Genomic DNA, 21,848 nt, shown 5'->3' on the forward strand with positions numbered 1-21,848 from the left:
GGAGGCTGCAGACTACTTGACTCACGGAGAACTCACTCAGGGACCTCTGGGGGGCCACCTTCAGCGTTGGCCTCAGTTTCCTCGGAAGGATCAGATGGGTTTCACAGCCTTCTCTCGCCGGAGAGGAGGGAGCATAGCGAGCAGCCGGTTCCCGGGCTCTTAGAGAACTTGGCTTAGAGGCAAGGCTCTGCCGCGAGGGTGGCGCCGGCCGGGAGGCCGGCGGGCGCAGCGATTGGCTCGAGACAGGCATCGGGGGTCAGTGATTGGTCGGACCTGAGAGGGGCCGAGCCTTTAAGACGCTCGGATGGTGTGTGGAGGGGAGCGTGAGCCTCGCCGCCTGGGCATTTGGCTGGTGCGTAGCGACAGCGGTGGCAGTGGCTACGAGCTGAGCCCGCGAAGAGTAGGATCTCCCGAGGAGAGGAGCATCTCGGCGTTCTGGCCTCAGACGCCGTGGCCTGCGGGTCATGGCCAAAGGAGAGGGTTCCGAGAGCGGCTCCGCGGCGGGGCTGCTGCCCCCCAGCATCCTCCAAGCCAGCGAACGCCCGGCCCAGGTGAAGGTAAGGGCCCAGCACCCCGAGGGGGCGGAAGGGGTGGTGGGAGGGCCAAATGGGGATATGAGGCTTTCAGACTTTGGGTCTAGTACGTGGGAAGGCAGGGGACCCGGAGGCCTAGGAGCAAGAGAGCGAGCAGGGGGCCCATGGGGACCAGGGAGTGATGAGACAGTCTGGGGGCGCTCACACTCCCTTTTGCTCTCCCCGCACTCCATCTCGGCGGAGGGCCAAACTCGCAGCTCCACTTGGTGCCCGGCTGTGCCTAGCTGGTTCCGGTTCTTCTAGGACTAGCAGCCCTCATTTAGCGCTCTAGAAGCTGGAGAGACCCCAGAGATCTGAGAAACCTCCCCTTCCCTTTCCCTCACCCCCTACCCACCCATCCTCACTCTCCTGCTCTCGCCCGTACTTTACCGTAAGGGCTGCCCAAGTTCATTCATAAGAACAAGGGCTCGGCTCTTAAAGGAACCGCATTCCGTAGGCGTTTGAATAGTGTTCGCGTGCGCAGTGCCATGTGCCTGAACGATCGGCTCCAGCCCCGGCCGAAGCCCTATGGACCTATTTAATGACCGAATAAAATCAGGCAGGCCCACGAAGGGATCTCAGGGAGTTAATATCTCCTTGGGAGGTGACTACCTTTTCTTTTTATTAACTGATCCTTGGAAAGAGATCGACGAGCAATTATGCTGTTACCATGAATGAGTAATCTCTACTTTCCCTGGGCAACCTCAACCTCCCTAGCGCCTCATCCAGACAGAGCCCAGTCCTGCACCTGGAGGCCTTTCTTTCCTTCTCCCGGGTCCCCTAGGAGCTGAAGCTGGAGCGTAGGACAGCTCCTGAGTTTCCCAGAAGCTTTGGCTGCCTATGGGGACCAGGGACGCTCAGGGGCAGATGGGAGGAACAGCTGTGCCTGCAGCCAGCTGGGCTGGGCCCCTGCAGCTCTCTAGAGTTCTCACCAGTAGACAGGTGGATCCTGGCCCCAGAGCCAGGGCTGGAGCCCAGGATGAGCTTAGGCAGCTATGGGCTGCAAGAGGACTTTCAGGTTGTGGCAGCTGGTGAAGGGTGGGGACAGGTCTGCTGCTGAAACATGCTCCCCTCTGAAATTTGGAAAGAAGCAGTGGCTGAAGCCTTGGGGAGAGTTCTTTAGAGATGGTAGCTGGTAAATTTCCTCAGAATCTGGCAAGGGGGAGTGCGTGGCTTAGGAGCAACTTTGTTAAGAATATGGGTTTTCTGTTTTCCAGGTACCTAAGAATAGGAAATTCTCTTGTTTTGTGGGAAATGGGATCTTCTCAGGTGAGAACAGGGGAAGACAGAGTTGGTCCTCCTGGCAGTTAGCCGGAGGGATGTTCCTGCTTCTGGACTTTCTAGAATGGAAGTCATGATCTTGGGCCCATTTTCCCCCTTTCTTCTTCCCAGAAGGAACCGAAGAAGAAGCAACAGTTGTCAGTTTGCAACAAGCTCTGCTATGCAGTTGGAGGGGCCCCCTACCAGGTGACTGGATGTGCCCTGGGCTTCTTCCTGCAGATCTACCTGTTGGACGTAGCTCTGGTGAGTGACCTGAGCCAGTTTCCTCTGGTATCCTAATGTGGTACCCCTGCGTATATTCTAGGTACCCCTGGCTATGGTTGCTCAGTTTTACCTACTTATAAAATGGGACAGAAAAATTTATTTTGCTGTCTCTTAGAGTCACAGTGGGTGAGAAATAAGACTTTAGAAAATATCCAGGTGGGGAGTCTTAGACAACAACTCTTCCATTCCTGGCAGGAGCAGAAGAGCCTGCAGGGGTAGGCAGTAGTGTGAAGGAAAATGGGACTCACTGGGGACACTGTTCTTGGAAGAGACTGGTACGGCATGTCCCTGGCTGGAAGACAGCTAGCTTGGCTCATGGGTAGCAGACATTGTCAGGCTTGTGGAGGAAGTGTATCCTATCTTCATGTGGCGAGAGGGGCCTTTTCAAGTATTGGGCTAAGCTAGAGCACCTCAGGACGTAGGATCTTCAACTGTGAGAATGCTTAGAGTGAAGCCGTGCTACACTGCTTTGAGAAGCCTTGGCTAGCAGCCTGGCATCCCAAGAATTTGTCCTGTACAGATAGGCAAGTAAGAAGCTGAATAACCATGACTACTGGGGCTCCTGCACTGGCTGACTTCTGGGTAGCATCTGACTTGACAAAACTTATCCATTTATAGGTGGGAAACACCAAGCCCCAGAAAGACAAATGACTTCATTCAGTAGCTAGATTTTGAGTAATTCCTTCAGGCTAGTCCCCGAGTAGGATGCACATACGAGGAACATGTGGTTGAAGTATAAAGCTGTTGTAGTGAGTGTTAGGGGGTGCAGTGAGGTCAGCTGGGGTGCAAGGAGGTACCATCTTGAGGAGATGATATATGGGAGAGGCTTCGAGCTTCCTAGAGTGATAGCAATAGCCAGCCTTTGGTGCACAAGGAGGAACCCAGAGTATTTGGATTTAGAGCATTTAAAGCCTAGAGTATTTAAGAGGAAGGGGATAGTTTGAACAAGTAGTCACAGGTCACTTTTTAAAAATTTTTTTATTTTATTTTATTTTTTTAATTGGTACTGGGGATTGAACTCACGACCATGCGCTTGCAAGGCAGGTGCTTATGCAGCTGAGCTGGGCTAAATCCCCAGCCCCTCAGGCTACTTTTTACAAAGCATCTATATTTGCTGGGCCTGATGGCCCATGACTGTAATCCTAGCACTGGAGGCAGAGCAAGGAGGATTGCAGTGAGTTCAAGCTCGGCCTGGACTACATAGAGACACTGTCTCAAAAATAAACCAATAAAAAGCATCTATAGTTGGGTGTGGTAATTTATACCTATAATTCCAGCATTTGGGAAGCCAAGACAGGAGAACTGATAGTTCAAACCCTGGCTGGGCTACATAATAAGACTTTGTCTAAAACAAACACCAAATAAACAAAAAAAACCCTGTAGATCCTTATGTCCAAGAATTCAAGATAGAGCCTGATCCTTAAGATAGTGATCATAACTTCCATTATACAAGTGGGGAAACTGAGGCCCATTGTGGTTATTTAGTGAATGTTAGTCCTATTGTCAAGTGGCCAGAGGCTCTGGGCTGTGAGAGGGAGGTAAGGAAATTATTTTATTTATTTATTTATTGATTGATTGATCAGTTTAGCCCAACCTGGCCTTGGACTCAAAGTGATCATCCTGCCTCAGCCTCTGAAGTGTTGAGATTATACCCAACCTGGCTGGGCAGGGAATGATTCTAGATTCATCCTGTATCATGGGAGTATTTTCAAAGCCAGCAGAGAGGGTAAGAAACAGATCTGGGAAAGTCCCTAAGGAGGCACACAGTGCTACTGTTATCAAAGAAATCATGTGTCAAACCAGGTATGGTAGCACATGTCTGTAATCCCAATACTTTGGGAGGCTGAGGCAAGAGGGTTACAAATTTTGAGCCTAGACTGGGAAATTTAGCAAAATCCCATCAGAGTAAAAAATAAATATAAAAGGCTGGGGTGAAAACTCAGTGTGAAAGCCCCTGCGTTCAACATCCAGTACACATACACACAAAAAGCCTAATGTCTTTTGTGGTCCTGAGCATTGAATCCAGGGTGTTACACATGTTAGGCAAGAGCTGAGCTACATCTCCAGCCCCACTGTTATCATTATTAACCAGGCACGTGAAGATGGCCAGGCCCAGGTGGGCACAGCGCAGGGTCTCAAGGGCCTGGTGGAGCTGGGGAAAGACCCCTGTTCCTGCTGAGTGGTGGGGACTGTGGTGGGTCAAGTGACAAAGTAACTGTCTCCCAACTCCTCCCCGTTCCAGGTGGATCCTTTCTCTGCCTCCATCATCCTGTTCGTGGGCCGAGCCTGGGATGCCTTCACGGACCCTCTGGTGGGCTTCTTCATTAGCAAATCCTCCTGGACCCGCCTGGGTCGCCTTATGCCCTGGTGAGTAGAACATGCCTTCCAGGTGGCAGGAGCTTCCATCTGCTCCTCGGGGGTTCTTCTATCTCGTGTCCCGGGCTGGAGGGGTGAGCAGAAGGGATCAAAGCCCAAGGGTTTTGAGATTTCATCTGAGGCCTCAGCTGCCCAAGGCAGGTACACTGGGACAGCAAGCCAAGTCATTCCCAGGCTGGCTGAAGTGCGGGGCTCATCATCAGTTACTTGCATGGTGACAGTGGAGTAGTTCAGAGCAGTTGACAGGTTGCACTCTCCAGTCAGCCTGCCTGGGTTTGAATCCTACCCTTGCTACCTAAGCTGTGCAACCTTGTCATGTAACATCTCTGAGCTTCAAATTTCTTCATCTATAAAATGAAGATAAGGAACTTTTTACAGGATTGTGGTGAAGATTAAATGATTGCAAATATGTATAATACTCAGGAGAGTTCCTAGTACCTTTTTTTGAAGTAGTCTTTCCCTATAGTTCAGACTGGCCTGGAACTCTGTGTATCCCAGGCTGGCTTTGAACTCATCGTGATGATCCTCCTGCCTTAGCTTTCTACATGCTGGGATTATGGGCATGTGCCACCATACTTGGAAATGCTTGGCACTTATATATACTTGAGACAGGGTCTCACTATATATTTCAGGCTGGCCTTGAACTTGTGATGATCCTCTCATCTCAACTTCCTGAGTGCTGAGATTATAAGCATGCACCCCCTCCCCATGCCTGGCAGTGTACCCATTAAATGATACGCAATCTGTACTCCTGTGTGACTCTTGGTGGGGCGGGGGGTCAGAGACAATGCCTGGAATGGTTCAGCAGACCCATAAGCTCTGGGTCCTTGAATGATGTGAACTTTTTCTCTTGGTACAAAGCCTCTGCCACTCAGCTTCAGGCTGTGGGGCCAGGTGGGGGGAGGCAGTTCCCGTAGATCAGACAGCAAGGGAGACACAGAAGACCAGCCAGGCCGGGCTCTGGTTCCCTCCAGGACATCCTGCTTCAGGGGTGGGGGGGATGCCCCTTTCATCTCCAGCCCATCCAAGCCCAAGTGGGCGCCTTCCTGCCCCAGGGGCGCCCATACCTGGTCTCCGGCCTTCAAAGCTCTTCCAGCACCCCCCCGAGCCCCCACAGCTTCCTTTCCCACGAGGCTTCCCACCCACTACAATCCTGCCAGGCCCTGGCAAAGGCCCAGGCTGGAGCCTTTGATCCAAGTTTCAGGGCCAGGGTAGGATAGACTACCTCACCTGGCCAGGCTGCTCCAAGTGTGCCAGCTCCTGGGCCTTGGCTCTGTGCCCGCATCCCTGGCAGCTGGTAGAAGACGGGCCCTGCTGCCACATCTCCTCACGAGGCCCAGCCAATGGGAGCAGCTGCTGGGCCAGTCCAATGTGGCAGTCACATTGGGCTCCTGGGCAGCACTGTTCAGCTGCCTGGAGCAGAGAATGGAGTGTTTGAGGAAGGATGGTGAGCCCTTGTCTCTGAGGAGACATGTGATTTGGAGAGGATAGAGCTGGCAGAGCAGCCAGCAGGAAAGACTCAATCTGGGTAGGTGAGACAGCCAGTTTAGGGAAGGTGCTAGGGGCCCTCGGGCTGCTTTCTGCCTTAGGAGGTATCTTTATACGTGTCTGAGCAAACATTGCAGCTCAAAGTCTGAGGGACCCCTGCACACATGGCTTCCTTCTGCACACAGCAAGGACCTGGGCCCCTCTTTAAATCCCTCTTCCCTTCTGAATAGGAAGAGTCTGGGGCCTCTTCTCTTGCAGGTTTCAGGGTAGCCCCTCCTGTAATCCTCTCCTTCAAATCAAAGACTTTGACAACCTGTGCTTTCTCTGGTATCCCCGAGGCCACCCTGTGAGAGGCACGTGGTCAGCAAGGTCACAAGGAGAGGCTGAAAAGCAGACTGGACCTGAGGTCTGCTTCTTAGCCCTGAGCCCTCCAAAGCCCCAGGCCCTGGGCTGTGCGACTCCTGTAGGCTGGCTCTGCTGCTGAAACTTTCCAGCAAACAGTGTCCCAAGCACTGGTTTGCACGCTCACATCGACTTATTTAACTCTTAAGACTACTTCAACCCTACAAAGCAGAACCAGAGTCCTTGCGGGAGCTTATCTCCTAATTCGGTCTCCTTGGCTCATGACACTGGTCCTCTTACTCTTCATCATCAACCCTATCTGGAAGGCTCCTGCCTGAGGACCTTTGTGCTGAGTGCTGCCCTTCAGCCCCAGTACTTCAGGCGTCTCCATGGCCACCTCCCTCTGCCACTCAGGTCTTCCTGGCAAGACCTTCTCGGGTTCTGCTTCTCACTTCTAATGCTCCGGAGCTCTCCATAGTACTTATTACCTTCTAACATGTATCTAACCTTTTTGAAAACTGGCAAAGTATGCATACTGTTCCCATTCAACATTTAGAACCATTTTAAGAATATTGTTCATTGACATTAAGCTCATTCCCACCTTCTTGTGACCAGTACCACTTCCACCTCCAGTACTGCTTTATCTTCCCCGAGCTAAAACTCAACCCATTGGCAGTAACACTCTCCCTCCTCTAGCCCCTCACGACCCCCTTCCTACCGTCCGTGACTGTGAAGTTCACTACTCAAGCTTGCTCACCTCACACAAGTTGAATCATACAATATTTATTATTTTGTGTCTTGCTTATCTCACTGAGCCTAATGTCCTCAAGGTTCATTCCTGCAGTGGCATGGGTCAGAAGTTCATTCCTTCTAAAGGCTGAACGTATATCGCTTTAAACTTGTTTATTTTTGCTGGTCGTCAACTAGAATATAAATTCTGCAAGGACAATGTTTTTGTTCGTTTTTTTTTCTGCTCTTGCTTTTGTCTTTTTTGTTCACTGATACATCCTAAGCAATTAGAACAGCGCCCAGCACACAATAGGGACATAATAAATATTTGAGCCAATGTTGAATGTAAGGCATGTGCTATTTTTTATTCTTATTTTATGTGAGAGGAAGTGAGTCAGAGAAGTTAAATAACTTGCCCAAGTCCAAGTTTTTATGGTTAGTTGGGAGAACTGGACTTGGGTTTCTTAACCTCACCCTCTGCTGCTTTCTCTGCTGGAGCTGTGGTGTCAGTCCAGTCTGAGGGCCGCCCCTTGTGATCGGTGGGACTCACGTGCAGGTGGCAGACCTTTGCCACCTCGGACTTGTGTCACTAGGCTCAATCCTGACTCCTTCTTCCTTCGCCTGGAGTCGGCCTTCCCCACCCCAGCCCAGCTGTGTGTGTGCACATGTGAAAACACACAAGTGCACGTTGCCCCTGTTCCCTGCCTACCTGTCCTGAGGTCTTGTCCTCTACTAAAGTCCTGCAACCCAGAAGAATCCCCCGCTGGGAGATGTGGATGAGACTGAGGACTGACCTTCTCACTCTACACTGAGGATTTTAGACCAGGGCCGGTCCCAGTGTGTCCTTCTGGGCTTGGCCATCGGTCTCTTCCCAGGGGCCCTGGGATGGGTGGATGGATTGAGGAGAAGGAACTTCCTTCCAGTGGGAACTCAGAATGCAGAGCTGGACCTCTGGCTCAGCTGGGCTCCTGGGGTTCTGGCCTCCACTTAGACCTCCCCTTCCTCAGGATCATCTTCTCCACACCCCTGGCCGTGGTCGCCTACTTCCTCATCTGGTTCGTGCCTGACTTCCCTCGGGGCCAGGCCCTTTGGTACCTGATTTTCTATTGCCTCTTTGAGACACTGGTCACGGTGAGTATGTGTCCCTTTTCTCGGTATCCTTGGGCCAGGGCAGGGGCAGGGGCAGGCCCCAGGGTTTCGGTGTCTCTGTCCACTAACTGGCCAGGGCCCTCTCTTCCATGCCAGTGCTTCCATGTCCCCTACTCGGCCCTCACCATGTTCATCAGTACTGAGCAGAGTGAGCGGGACTCGGCCACTGCCTATCGTAAGTCTCGCCACCCATTGCTCTTGTGCCCTCCTGCCTTGCCTTGTGCCATCCCTTTTGGGCCCAGCTCCCTGCTCTGCGCTTAGCTGTGGGTGTGAAAGCTTTCTGTGTATGTGTGATGCTAGGGTTTGAAGCCAGGGCCTCATGTGTACCGAGCAAGTGCTCTTTCATTGAACTTTGCTGCATGAAACTGTTAAAAATAACTTGGTCTCCTCATTGCTCAGGTGAGACCCAGAGTGATGCAAAGAATAACCTGAGCTCACACAGAGAGAGGCCATGAGTACTGGCCTAGGTGACACTTGCCTCTTCCACCCACCAAACCTGGAGTTGGAGTGGGCCCTCATCTGTCTGGACTTCTTCCCTGGGCCATGAGATTCCCTAAAAGACCTTTTCTCTCCCCAGGGATGACCGTGGAGGTGCTGGGCACAGTACTGGGCACAGCAATCCAGGGACAAATAGTAGGCCAAGCAAATGCACCTTGTCTCCAGGATCCTGGTGACTCTGCACTAATCTCAGAAAGTGGGAATCGCACACACAGCATCTCTTCACTCAGACAAACGGTGAGGTCCTTCTCTGGCTGGGCATGGATTTGGGGAGATGGGAAACTGGAGTGTTTTAGAGTCATCCTGAAAAGAGAATCAAGAATTCTTATTTCGGATTTTTTTTTTTTTAATTTTGAGACAAGGTCCCATTATGTAATTCAGACTGGCCTTGAATTCACAATGTAGCCTAACCTGGCCTCATGCTCATGGTGGTTCTCCTGTCTGAGCCTCCAGAGTGCTGGGATTGCACGCATGTGCTACCACAGCTGGCCTCATGTGTCTTCACTGTGGGGAAGTTGATATACCTAGCCACTTACTATGTCTGCTGTGCCTACTTTGCTGACAAAGAACCTGAAATCTAGAGAGATTAATTTGCCCAAGACCACAGAGCTGGTAAATTGCAAACATTCGGGGAGATCTGAACTGTGGACTCTCAGGCCCCTGATTTTTAACATTTTGTACATCTGAACTTTACCCAGCCTTGGCAAGCAACAGCAGGACCAAGATGATTCCCTGGTTTCCCAGATGAAGACAGTGGGTCCCCCAGAGAAGGGATTGGCTGCAGATGGTTGAGTGGGGCTGCTGGGAGGAGGCCAGACTAACTCGGTCACCCTCACCTTCTTTATAGCAAAATGCATACCTGCTGGCAGCGGGAGTCATTGCCTCCATTTACATCGTCTGTGCTGTCGTCCTGACCCTGGGTGTGCGGGAGCAGAGAGGTGAGAGGGGCCTGGGATGCGGTAGGGCCCCACACAGGGTGGCTGCATCTTTCTGCCCGGCCCTCTGCTCCCTCCTCACTGTCATTCCTTTTCCCCAGAGCCCTGTGAGACCCAGCAGGCGGAGCCAATTCCTTTTTTCCGGGGCCTTCGGCTGGTCATGAGTCACGGCCCGTACGTCAAGCTCATTGCTGCCTTCCTCTTTACCTCGCTGGCTTTCATGGTGAGTGGGAACCTGGTGCACCCAGCGGAAAGGGACAGGGTTGGAGAGGGCTCCGGATGAGGAGGAGCTGAGGGACAGATGTCTCCTGGAGCATGGGGGTATGGTGTGTGTCTTGGGGAGACACAACCCCAACATCACCCCCTTCTTTCCCTGCCTGCTGTATCCTCCAGCTAGTGGAAGGGAACTTTGCCTTGTTTTGCACCTATACCCTGGGCTTCCGCAATGAGTTCCAGAACCTACTCCTGGCCATCATGGTGAGTGTGGGTGTGCTGATGTGCCATAGGTTGTGGGATGACTTTTGGGACACTTAGAGGATGTTCCCAGATGCTCATAGACATGAAGCGGTAGTGGAGGCTTCCCAGAATATTTGGTTGGACCCAACCTACAGTTGCAATCTGGGCGCCAAGCAAGGTGGCACAAGCCCAGCACTCTGGGAGGCTGAAGAAAGAGGATCACAAGTTTAAGTCCAGCATGGGCCATTTAGCAACTTAGCTAGAATCTGTGTCAACATAAAAAATAACAAAGGGTTAGGGATATAGCTAGTGCAAAGGTTCAATCCCTGGTACCACACACCACACACAAAAAGGAAGATGAAGGTGAAGGAGTTTGGGAGTGGAGGAGAGCACAGCCAAAGCAAAGGTGTGGTTGCCAAGGACTCTGGCCTTGTGCTCAGGTATGAGAGGGCAGAAGGACCACATGCATGCCTGCTAACGTCCTCACTGCCCAGATGATGCCATCTGGCTGCGCCCAGCAGGGCTAGAAACACCTTTGGGGTGTTGGGAAAGGCCAGGAAGCGTTCCATGGCTCTGCCTCGTCCCTCACCCCTTTATCCATCCACAGCTCTCAGCCACGTTCACCATCCCCCTCTGGCAGTGGTTCCTGACCCGCTTTGGCAAGAAGACAGCTGTGTACACTGGGATCTCAGTGAGTAGCTGAGGGGTGGCTCCTGGATTGAGGTGGGGTTCCTGGTGCCAACCTCCTAGCTGACGCATGTTCCCACACCCCCTCCCCTAGTCAGCAGTGCCATTTCTCATCTTGGTGGCCCTCATAGAGCGTAACCTAATCGTCACGTACGTGGTGGCCATAGCAGCTGGCGTCAGTGTAGCAGCAGCCTTCTTACTGCCCTGGTAGGTACATCCAGGCTCACCTGAGCGTGGTCCCCAGCCTTCTACCTTCTAGCTTCAAAGCTCCTTGGGGAGAGTTCTTTGGGGATCTCTGTAGGCCATTCTGTGGGTTCAAGTTGGGGACAAGGTGGATCTGCCTGAAGAATTGTGCAGTTTATGAACTGTGCAAGGACACCCCATCACTTTGAGAAACAGGGGCTAAAGTCTGGCCTGCATACTGCTTGTGAGCTGAGCACCTGGACCAGGACCCCTTCGTCTTGCAGGAATGGGCCTTCTTTTCTTACTCACTGAGCTGTGCACCATGGTGCTGCTGACTCCCCGAGGGTCACCCCTTCTCATTGACAACAAGGTGCCTAGTGGCTTGGCAGTGCTGGGGAGCCCTCATGGCAGCCATCATCCACTCTGTACAGGTCCATGCTGCCCGACGTCATTGATGACTTCCACCTGAAGCACCCTAACTCCCATGGCACGGAGCCCATCTTCTTCTCTTTCTATGTCTTCTTCACCAAGTTCGCCTCTGGAGTTTCACTGGGCATCTCCACTCTCAGTCTCGAGTGAGTGGGGTAGGGGTCTGGGCAGCCCAGAGCAGAGCCAAGCCCTAGGATCCCTGCCCTTACCACTTCCTTCCTGACTGGGTCCCCACAGCTTTGCCGGGTACCAGTCGCGGGGCTGCTCCCAGCCATCACGTGTCAAGTTCACTCTGAAGATGCTGGTGGCCCTGACGCCCATAGCCCTCATTGTGCTGGGTCTGATGCTCTTCAAGCTGTACCCCATCGATGAGGAAAAGAGGCGGCAGAATAAGAAGGCCCTGCAGGCTCTGCGGTGAGAACAGGGAGGGGTGGTACCTGCACTCAGCAGCCCCTTGTGTCTCCCGGGGCCAAGTCGTCTAACTCCCGCAAACCTTCCCAAAGCCCTGCACCAAACTGCTCTGCATAATTCACTTAGCAAATACTTACTGGTTCCTACCACTGCCTACACGGCATTCATGAACAAAAAACAAAAATCCCTGCCCTTAAGGAACTTGTGTTTTGCAACCAAGTGCTTATGGTTTCCCATATGTGATTCTCCAACAACACTGCATGTCTGGGATTGTTATGATTCCCGTTCTGCTCATGAAGAAACTGAGGTTTACCTCAGAACAGTGACCAGCCCTGTGGATACAGGGCAGACCTGAGCTTTGAGCCCTGCCTGATACTCTTAACTGCAGCCAGTTGCCTCTGTCACGCTCTGCTGGCTTTGAGAAGCTTGGGTGTGACCACAACCTTAGGGCAGGGTCAGATGAGTCATGCCAGCCTGTGCCAGAGTGTAGCTCAAGAGTTTGTGGCATTCTGTGCGCAACAAGACTAGCCAACAGCCACTGCACTCTGTGGGCTGAAAGAGGGAGCCAACTATCCTGTAGTTTAGAAGCATCCAACAGGGCCCAGTCGCCTGAAAGAGGAAAGAGGCAGGTGGCAGCGGGTCGGGGTAAGGCTGCTTCCTCCAGCACTTTTTCCAGCTCATTCTTTCTGGCTCTTGCAGGGATGAAGCCAGCAGCTCAGGCTGCTCCGATGCAGACTCCACAGAGCTGGCCAGCATTCTCTAGGGGCCACTGCATAGCCTAAAGCCACATACGGAAGGCTGTGTCACCAGCCCACGCAGGGATCAGGACCTTTTTGTCCACTTGCTGTACAGCTGCTTTCTAGGTGCCAAGACAGGGACCAAAGACCAGAGCGTGTGCGGCCCGGGACACTCACTCTTGTGCTCAAGGGAGACTGCCTGTGCTGTGGCCTCCTGCCTCCCCTCCGCCTGCCTGTGGGGCCAAGCCCTGGACTGCTACTGTGAATACGCCAAGGACTGATCGGGCCCAGCCCAGAACCTAGTGTAGACACTTTTTATACAAAAACTAATTAATAACTTAATGACTGTGTACATAGCAATATGTATATATATATGTCTGTGAGCTATTAATGTTATTAATTTTCATAAAAGCTGAAAACTGTCTGTTTCTGTGTGTCCTCAGCCATTCGCCAAGCCTTTTGGTGCCAAGACTCAGACACTGAGAGGTCAACTATACCATGGGTGCCGCTGGGTGGGGAGACAACAGCCTCAGTTAACATTTACCGAGTTCCTGCTCTGTACCAGGCACCATGCAGAAGCTGGGTGTGCCTTGGTAGAAACACTCCTTTGACCCTGCAACCATTCTGCAGGTCAGGGCTGCTCCTGTTTTGAAGATAAGAAAACTGAGTTCAAGTCATAGAGGGACATAAGTAAAGTCACACAGCCAAGAGGGATCTAACTCAACCTGGCACAGTGGTGCACACCTATCATCCCAGCTCTCAGGAGACTGAGGCGAGAAAATTGTCCAAGAGTTTGAGGTCAGCCTGGGCTACATAGTGACACCCTGTCTTAAAAAAAGAAGAAACAGTCCCAGCTCTGTGAGGCTCCCTAAGTCACCACTCTCTACCCCCAGTGTCTGGAACAACTAAGGGAACGGCAGACGTTTGCTCTGCCCGCCCCATCATGCCTGAAGCTATGAGACATGACTGACCAGGAACCTGGAGTGTCCCAGGAGACCTGACCTTCTTTGTCCACACCTGGGACCTCCAGTGTTGAGTGGGGGCCATGTACCTGCTGTATATAAGTGTCAGATAGAAAGAAGTCCACCTGGCAGCAGGGAAAGGACTAGGGGCACTTGTCCCACTTTCGTGGTATAAATACTACCACCATAGGCCAATTCAAGACACTCAGAGAGGGGGTGTGTGGGGGAGTAGTTCAAGCTGGCTTTGAACTCGATATGCAGCCCAGACTAACATCAAACTCTGGCGACCCTCCTGCTTCATCCTTCTGAGTGCTGGAATTACAGGCGTGTGCCACCATGCCTGGCTTCAGATTTGGTTTTTACCTTGGATATGGGATTCTATTTTAGGTGGAGAGGGCTCCATTGTACCGATAAAGTTCTACCAAGTCACTTCAATAGATGCCATGAAGTGATACCAGCAGGCACTGTTTCATGGGTCTACAAACACTAACCCTCGTATCCTCCAGAACTTCCTTGTGGCAGTTACTATGACCTCATTTTACAGATGAGGAAACCCAAACCCAGGGAAATGAAATAACCTGCCCAAGGTCACTAGGAATGGAGAACTAGACACACAAATCCAAGCTGTTTAGCTCTAGGGCCTGAGCTCTTAACCACAGCTCTTAGGCTGCTATCTGGACCAGTAGTTTGGCCACTATGCAACCAGTTTCTCTGTCTTTGTAGCTATCATCTTGGTCAGAAGCTGCCTGAGGAAGGCAGGAGCCTGGGGCTGATGTGGCTTGGGCAGCTGGAGAACTGAGGTATTCAGCCCCCGCTCCAGCCTGTCCCATAACCACCAAGTCCTATCCTTTAAAAACAAATATTTTAGAGCTGAAGTTATAGCTCCATGATAGAATGGTTGCCTGAGATGCATGAGATCCTGGGTCTAGTCTCTATAACTGAAAAAAATATATTTCAATTTCTTAAACCACACAAACTTGCTTTTTCCCCATTCACACTCACTTCTCAGGTTTTAGCTTCTCTTGCATGGACGGTTGCACCAGCATCCTGACTGATTTCTTTGTCTTCAACTGGATCTGCTCACATTGCTTCTGCAAACTATCCGAGACATCTGAGAAGCTCTCCCATGCACAAACCCTTCTGGGAGTCTCCATTGCTTTCAGGAAAGAGTCCAAGGCTCCCTCCTGCTGACCTCTCCAGCCCTGGACCCAGGCACAGCCGTTCTTGCAGGCCATTTGCCTAGCCCTGGAATACATACCTGCTTCAGTGCCCTCTGTGGGCACTTGTCCAACATGTCTGGGCTCCAGGAAGGTTCTCAGCAGTTCCTGCCCCTCTGCCCCTTGGGGCGGGTCTGAGAGTTTCTGCCTGCCCCATCATCGTGTTTCACACAGAGCCCAGGGCTAGGCATGGCAGGGTGGGGTTGGCACTTGGGGATAGTGAATGTAAGCTATGACTGGAGAGGGCTTTGGTTCAGAGCCAGAACCCATTCCTATTGGCCCACTGAAATGCTTCTGGTTGGGTCTCAGTTTCCCACAAATATTCTATGAGGATTACGATGGAAAACTCTCATGTTGTTGGGCTTGGTGGCACATTCCTGTAAATCCCAGGATTCAGGAGGCTGAGGCAGAAGAATCACAATTTTGAGGCTGGGTTGGGCTAGTCTGAGCTGGGCTACTTAGAGAAGTCTTGTAAGAAAGAAAGAAAGAAAGAAAGAAAGAAAGAAAGAAAGAAAGAAAGAAAGAAAGAGACAGAGAGAAAGAAAGAAAGAAAGAAAAGCCCCCCCCACCCTTGAGTTCCTTTTTCCCTTTGCCCTTTTCCCTGTTCCTGCTTAAAGAAAAGCAAAGAGACAGAGAGCATGAAAGCAGAAGGAAACCCTTCCCTCTCACCAGTTTCACTGCTCTCCTATTCAGCGGCCCCTGCCGAGTTCTTGGGGGATGATTTGAGTATGGAGCAGAGGACAAGCAATCTGGGATCCCAGAAATGCCTTGGGTAGTTGGCTCCTCTGGATCCTCTGGACAGCCCATCTTCACCCTTTGAGAGCAAAGCCACCTTGAATTCCATGTTTGGGCCCAGCATTACCACCGCAGAGCCTGTCAGTCCCTCTTCACCAGTTCCTAACTCAGTCGAGCCACCCATCATGCACCCCTCTAAGGACCAAGTGTGGCTTTGGCGCCACCTGCTGGAAGAAAGGGACAAACCCTCAACATTGCAAAGAAGACGTGCGTGCTTCATTGATTCCGGAGGTTATTCCCCTAAACTGAACCGGTATTTACAGTAAACCTCCTCTGTGTCATTCACCTGCTAGTCTGTGCAGGAAAGCTGAACATCACGAGGTTATCTTCTTGGTGGAGATAAATGACAAACAACAGTTTCGGATTTAGTATGCACTGTGAGAGGCCAAGTGCAGTGATGTGAGAGAACCGGTACGAAGCTACTTTATGTCAACAGCTCAGGAAAGAATGCTCTGAGAACGTGACATTGACTTGAAACATGGAAGGGGAGAATTGGCCAGATGTTCAAAGAGCTCAGGGAAAGCACTGCAGGAAAGGCAGACAGTGAATGCAGCCCCAAGCTGCAAGACAGCCTGGTACCTCCAGGGAACAAAAAGAGGCCAGTGTACCCAGAGGGCATGGTGTACAAGCTGGGGTGGGAGGTGCAGAGCAGCCAGGCACTTCAGGATGTGTAGCCCACGAGAGAATTTGAATTTTATTTGACATCAGCCAAAAAGTCATGCAAATTTAAGTTGAGAAGTGATTTACGTTTAAAAATGTTTTCCTGACTGCATGGAGAATTGATTAGAGAAGGGTAAAACTTGCACAGAAGAGAATACTGAGGCTCTTCTTCACAACAGCTTCTGAGATTGCTGGTGGCATGGTGTGGGGAGCTTCCCGTCTACAAAATGTGATCCTCCCCGTTCTGCTTCCTTCAGATCGGATGGAGTAGCTGCCCAATCCATTCAAGCATTAGCTCTCCATGGGTGGAGCATTAATTTATTCAACAAAATATTGAGTTTCCCCTATGTGGCAGGCCTCGTTCCATGTGTGGGGGATACAGCAGAGTCTGCCTTGATGGGCTTTCCTTCATCTGGAAAAACTCTGTTAACTTAGTGAACACGCTGACCTGAGCATTAGGAGAAAGAGGATGGAGCATGGGAAATGTATCCTGAAACCAGATTAGGCTGAGAGCCCCTGGCTGGAACCTGGGCCGCTGCCGGGAGGCGCTGCAGGTGAAGCTGGGGATGAAGGCAGAGGAGCGTGACGCGCACATGGATTTTGGGTCCTGTAGTCCTTTGAGCCCGTGTGCTAGGAGCCGAGGGAAGCCGTTCATAGATTAAGCTTCAAAAAACATGCTGACTGCTCTGTGGGAAAGAGGAGATTGTGGAAGCGGGAAGATGACTGAAGAGGCTGCTCTTCAAGAGTAAAGGGCCATGAAAATACTGCCAGAGTTGGTGGCTGAGAGGGCGAGAAGAAGAGGATGGATTGCACTGGTGGGGGGCTGGAGATGGGGGACAGAGAGAGCAGACAGGGCTGGAGACCATGCCTGGGGCTCTAACTTCACATATGATTCTGTTTCTTTTTGTGACAGGATCTTGTTATGTTGTCCAGGCTGGCCTGGAACTCACAGTGATCCTCTCAACTCAGCCTCCTGAGCGCTGGGATTACAGATGTGCGCCACCACACCTGGCTCTGGGTTCCTAATTTGGGAAGTGAGGAATGGCAGCTCAGTTTAGGGACAGAAGCAGCGCTGGAAGGGTAGACATGGAGGACAGCGCAACTCATCTGACACTTGTTTGTATCGTTTTCTTCTTTGTATCGGTACCGGGGATCAAACTCACAACCTCGGGCTTGCAAGGTAGGCACTTATGCCGCTGAGCTAAATCCCCAGCCCGTTTGTGTGGTTTTCACACAGGGAAGAAATCACACTTCAGAATTCTGCTGTGGGAACAAGAGTAAACAGTATCACTGCTGTAGCAGGGAGACCACTGCATAGCCCAATGTAGCATTCTTTTTGTTGTTGTTGTTAAAGTGGTTTTGGGGTTGTTTGTTTGGTACTAGGAACCGAACTCAGCACCTGGCATTTGCTGAACAGGTGCTATGCTGCTGAGCTATGTTCTCAGCTTGCCCAGTATAAATATGCAGTATAAACTGCATTTACCAGAGCAACTAGCACACAAAAAGTAAAAATTTGGAAGGAATAGGTAAGATTTCTTTATTTCTCAGTGGCATGTTTGTATTCCAAGAGAAATCAAATGAATCAACTGAAAAACTACCATAAACAACAAGAGAACTTTGTAAGGAAATGAGGTATAAAATTAATATATTGAAGCTCCTGGGGTCAGAGATATACTCTGCAGTCTCTAGGACTGCAAGTCAATAAGTAATATTTTTTTTACTTGGCTGGCTTTTTTCTATTATTCTTTGTTCCGTTTAGATTTATAAATCGTGTACTTGAATCTTAAAAATAGGTAGTCATTAGCTGGGAAAAGGAATTAGTCATTGCTTTTGTCTTACTAAATAAGTAAATATTAACATATAAAAATATATATTTTACATATAACTGCAATGTTAGAATTGCATTGCTTTACATGATAACTACTATCATGTGTGGCTATTTGAATTTAATTTCAAAATAGTTAAATTTAAAAATCATTTCCAAGCACAAGTGATGCATATCTTAACTCTTGGGAGGCTGAGGCAGAGGGATCTTATCTAAAAAAAATTCATTTCCATAGTCACACTAGTCACCTTTTAAACATTCTCACAGCTGCATATAGCTACTGGCTACCATACTATATTGTTACAGAATATTTCCCTTAATGCAGAAAACATTTTTTTTTTTTTGAGACAGTGTTTCACTGTATATTCCAGGCTGCCCTTTAAGTCATGGTGATTCTTCTGCCTCAGCCTCCCCGAGTGCTGGGATTACAGGTATGTACCATCATTACAGAAAGTTCTATTGTTCAGTATTGAGTTAGGTGACATGGTGAAAGAGACTTCACTGATGAGAGCAAACAAAGTGTCTTAAACAGAAAAGAAGGAGTTCTTTGTCAAACCTGATGATTTACATTTTGGTTACAGACCTCCTGTGTACTTCGGGACATGGTCAAAGTGCCATCTCTTCAGGATGTTAGGGGGATCTTGATTCCTCCATTCTGGGTCAGAGGTTCTTACAGGATCCCTTAGTGCAACCTACAATTGAGCCTCATTAGTCTCCAATTTTGAGAATTCGCCTGTTAGCTAAAATTTATTTGTAACCTCATAATCACTATTTGCAGTCGCTTATGGGTATTCACAGAGCAGCGAAAGTCCTGAGCTGCCTGATATGCACACTCCCAGCTGAGATTGAACAAGGGACACCCTGCCTCCTTTTTCTCCAGCTTTTCACCCTGTAGTGTTAACAGGTGTGCCTTTTGTGGTCTGTTTAGTGCTGGGGTGTTTTTTGCATCTTACTGCTTTTTCTTGGTGATTTCACTACTTCTGGTGGCCCTAAAGTACATAGCTGTGTCCAAGAGCTGGGTACTGTGCCTCAACCCAGGAGGGCTGCGATGTGCCTCAATGAGAAGCTCCATGTATTAATGAGCTTCATTCTGCGCAGAGTTACAGGACTATTGACCATGAGTTCAATGTTAATGGGCCAGGAATATCTATTCAATACTTACAAAGCGTCTTAAAATAGAAGCACACATAAAATACAGTTTTATATTGATCAGTTGACAAAAATGTGATCAGAGCCTTACAGAAAAATCTACCTTTTATTTCCCCAAGAACTACAGTCTAGTATTTGCCATTTCAGTTGTTCATGGTGACTCCATAAAACCATAGCAAATCTGTGTACCTCTGTCTCACTGAGCCGTGAGCTGCTTAAGGCGGGGCCCACCTTAGATTTCAAATCTTCCTGTCTCTGGGATACAACTCAGAGCTTGGCACAGAACAGATATATTAAACATCAGAGGAAGACCTCAAGGCAGAGAAGACAGGGAGGAGAGAGCAGCAGCATGGCTGGGAAGGTGGGCAGCAGGGTCTAGGACTGGCTGACTGGACTACACCCACGGCCTCTCCCTTCTTTGCCCCAGGGTAGCTGGGCAGCATCAGGCAGGGCTTATAACTCCAGGACAATCAAGGAAGTCCTGGGGCCTAAAGTCCTTTCCAGGGCGAGGCCCACGCCCTAATGAGGCCCAGCCCAAGAAGGCCCTGACTGCTCACCATGGTGCAGGAAATGCATCTGGCAGAAATCCTATTTAAGGTTGCCTGGGATGGATGGACAGTGTTTTGCCCCCAGCTGATCCAAACTGGCCCCGTGGCTTGAAAAACATCTGGGATGTTCTCTGTGTTAGGAAAGGAGAAAAAGAAACAGAGACTGGAGCTCAACAGCACAGATTCGCTAAAGAACAAAGCTAGAGGGATTGCTGTGACACTGAGACCAGAGAGCAGCTGCCCCTGGTGCAGGTGATTGGGTCTTTTGAAGGTTCATGGGGGAGCGACGTTATGAAAGAAAAGTCACAATGGGACGTTGAAGAGGGAGAGTTCAGTACAAAGGAGTTGTGGCTACCTGCCAGGAACAGGGTTTGAGAACATGCAGGGAGTTGTGATTTGTTTGTTAAAAACAGAGCTGAACAATGGTTGGGAGTTACAGATTATAACTATGGTTACTGGGCCTCCTCAATCCATGATGATAGATTTCTAGCAAGTACCCAGGCACGGGGGAGGGAATGTAACATGATCTCTGTTCAGTTGGTCTGTTTCACTCCGGAGACCTGACATCAGAGAAGGTGGGGGTGGGGGGCCTGGATGTTCATCCTCACGTAGTTCATAAAGGATGGAGAATGAGACCTGGGGCCCTGCTGTCCTCCCCCTGCCGCTGCAGTCACATCAGTCAGTACCCATCCCAGTGCCTTGCTCTTCAGTGACTTGCATGCAGCTTCAGAGGTTGCCATGAGAACCACCCGGCCTAGCCCCCAGACTCAGAGAGGGCAATCACACAAAAGCCACACAGCATGCTGGAGACAAAGAATAAAATACAGGTCGAAATCCCTGCTCAGAATTAGATTTTTCTCCCCGTCAGATTTTTGGTTTTACACCAAATCTGTCAGCTTTCTTCCTTCTTTTCTTTCCTTTCTCTTTCTTTATCCTCTTCTTTCTTTTTTCATTCTTTTTTTCTTTCTTCAGACGGTACTGGGAGTTGAACCCAGCGCCTTCTCACTGAGCTATAGCCCCCTCCTTTTATTTTTTTGTTTTGAGATAAGGTCTCGATAAATTGCCCAGGCAGAACTCAAATCTAGGATCCCTCTGCCTCAGGGTACCAGAGTGCTGGCATTACCGGCATGAGCCGCTGCCAGGCCAGCTTGCCAGTCCTAAGAAGTAAGACTTTAATCCTCGGTCCCCTTCCCCCCTCCACTCCTATTCAGGCCTTGCCTCCAGCACTAGCTTCTCCCTTGGTTCTGGCTTGCAATGGTTGCGGGGTGGCAGGCCCCTGGGTGCTATCTCTGCTGTTCCTTGAGAGCCTTGATAGCAGCAGGAAGAGCCCTAGGTGGCCTCAGCCAGCCTACACCTGCTCTGTGGATGCTGCCACGTGTCCCAAACTCAGGCCCACGGCCTCGGTTGGTTTGGCAGACTACTTATTGTGGCTTCAGGCAGCCGTTGTATTTCAGCAGCCGGGGATAGGAAGGTCCTCTTCTGCCATGGAATCTGCCCTTTTGTAGCTTGCTTCATGAACCCTAGATCTGCCCCCTTGGCACCTGCATTGAATGTCCCCTCCTCTGTCCCAGAGAAGACGTGTCGAAAACTGAAGATGTGGGATCCACACCTCAGTTAAAAAAAAAAAAAGCTGAAGATGGATGGGGCCCCTAGAAAGCAAGCAGGAGGCTTCTCATGCCTCCAGTTATGCCCATTTTAATGAGCAGTAAAAGGGCTGGAGGTTTAGCTCAGCGGCATAACCGCCTTGCCTTGCAAGCAGGCAGCTGCGAGTTTGATCCCTGGTACCGATAAAAAGGAAAAAGACAAAATAAATAATTGGTAAAAAGCACGCACTTATTTTGCCCTCCCTTGCCCCATTTTCCCATCAAACCCAGGATCTCTGAACATGCCAGGCAAGCGCTCTACTACTGAACTATATACCCATCCTAATTTTATTTTTGGTACCAGGGATCGAACTCACAATCGTGCACTTGCAAGGCAAGTGCTTATGCGGCTGAGCTAAACCCCCAGCCCTACCCATCCTAATTTTGCTTTTATAGTTAAAATAAAAAAACTCTCCTTACTTTTACTTTTTGTGATATAATTTACACACAAGAAAATGTACACATATTAAATTATGTACTTGTACTTTGATGGATAGATGAAGTACTATAAT

At 50.2% G+C, this 21,848-nt stretch overlaps 1 protein-coding gene across 3 annotated transcripts; it reads left to right on the forward strand.

Annotated features, from left to right (window-relative positions):
- Nucleotides 1–296: 296 nt before the first annotated feature.
- Nucleotides 297–12,961, forward strand: Mfsd2a (MFSD2 lysolipid transporter A, lysophospholipid). Of its 3 annotated transcripts, XM_063236168.1 has the most exons (15): nucleotides 402–557; nucleotides 1,790–1,841; nucleotides 1,965–2,096; nucleotides 4,360–4,484; nucleotides 8,060–8,183; nucleotides 8,298–8,376; nucleotides 8,779–8,936; nucleotides 9,547–9,637; nucleotides 9,736–9,857; nucleotides 10,028–10,111; nucleotides 10,698–10,781; nucleotides 10,872–10,984; nucleotides 11,392–11,535; nucleotides 11,627–11,803; nucleotides 12,500–12,961. In XM_063236168.1, the coding sequence occupies exons 2-15, from the start codon at nucleotides 1,827–1,829 to the stop codon at nucleotides 12,561–12,563; spliced, it is 1,512 nt and encodes a 503-aa protein (XP_063092238.1). In that variant the 5' UTR covers nucleotides 402–557; nucleotides 1,790–1,826; the 3' UTR covers nucleotides 12,564–12,961. The 3 variants fall into 3 exon arrangements, with proteins under 3 accessions (XP_063092237.1, XP_003462322.1, XP_063092238.1); XM_063236167.1 differs by lacking the exon at nucleotides 1,790–1,841 and having other exon boundaries at nucleotides 297–557; nucleotides 1,968–2,096; XM_003462274.5 differs by lacking the exon at nucleotides 1,790–1,841 and having other exon boundaries at nucleotides 299–557.
- Nucleotides 12,962–21,848: the final 8,887 nt, after the last annotated feature.

The sequence above is a fragment of the Cavia porcellus genome, unplaced genomic scaffold (assembly GCF_034190915.1).
Source record: "Cavia porcellus strain 051 isolate PalLab524CR breed Dunkin Hartley unplaced genomic scaffold, mCavPor4.1 scaffold_25, whole genome shotgun sequence".
Classification (NCBI taxonomy): Eukaryota; Metazoa; Chordata; class Mammalia; order Rodentia; family Caviidae; genus Cavia; species Cavia porcellus.

Coding starts and splice junctions, on each gene's coding strand:
- Mfsd2a (XM_003462274.5), top strand. CDS start 465: ATGGCCAAAGGAGAGGGTTCCGAGAGCGGCTCCGCGGCGGGGCTGCTG. Junction 4,485..8,059: donor CTGGGTCGCCTTATGCCCTG/GTGAGTAGAACA, acceptor CCCCTTCCTCAG/GATCATCTTCTCCACACCCC. Junction 10,985..11,391: donor GCAGCCTTCTTACTGCCCTG/GTAGGTACATCC, acceptor CACTCTGTACAG/GTCCATGCTGCCCGACGTCA.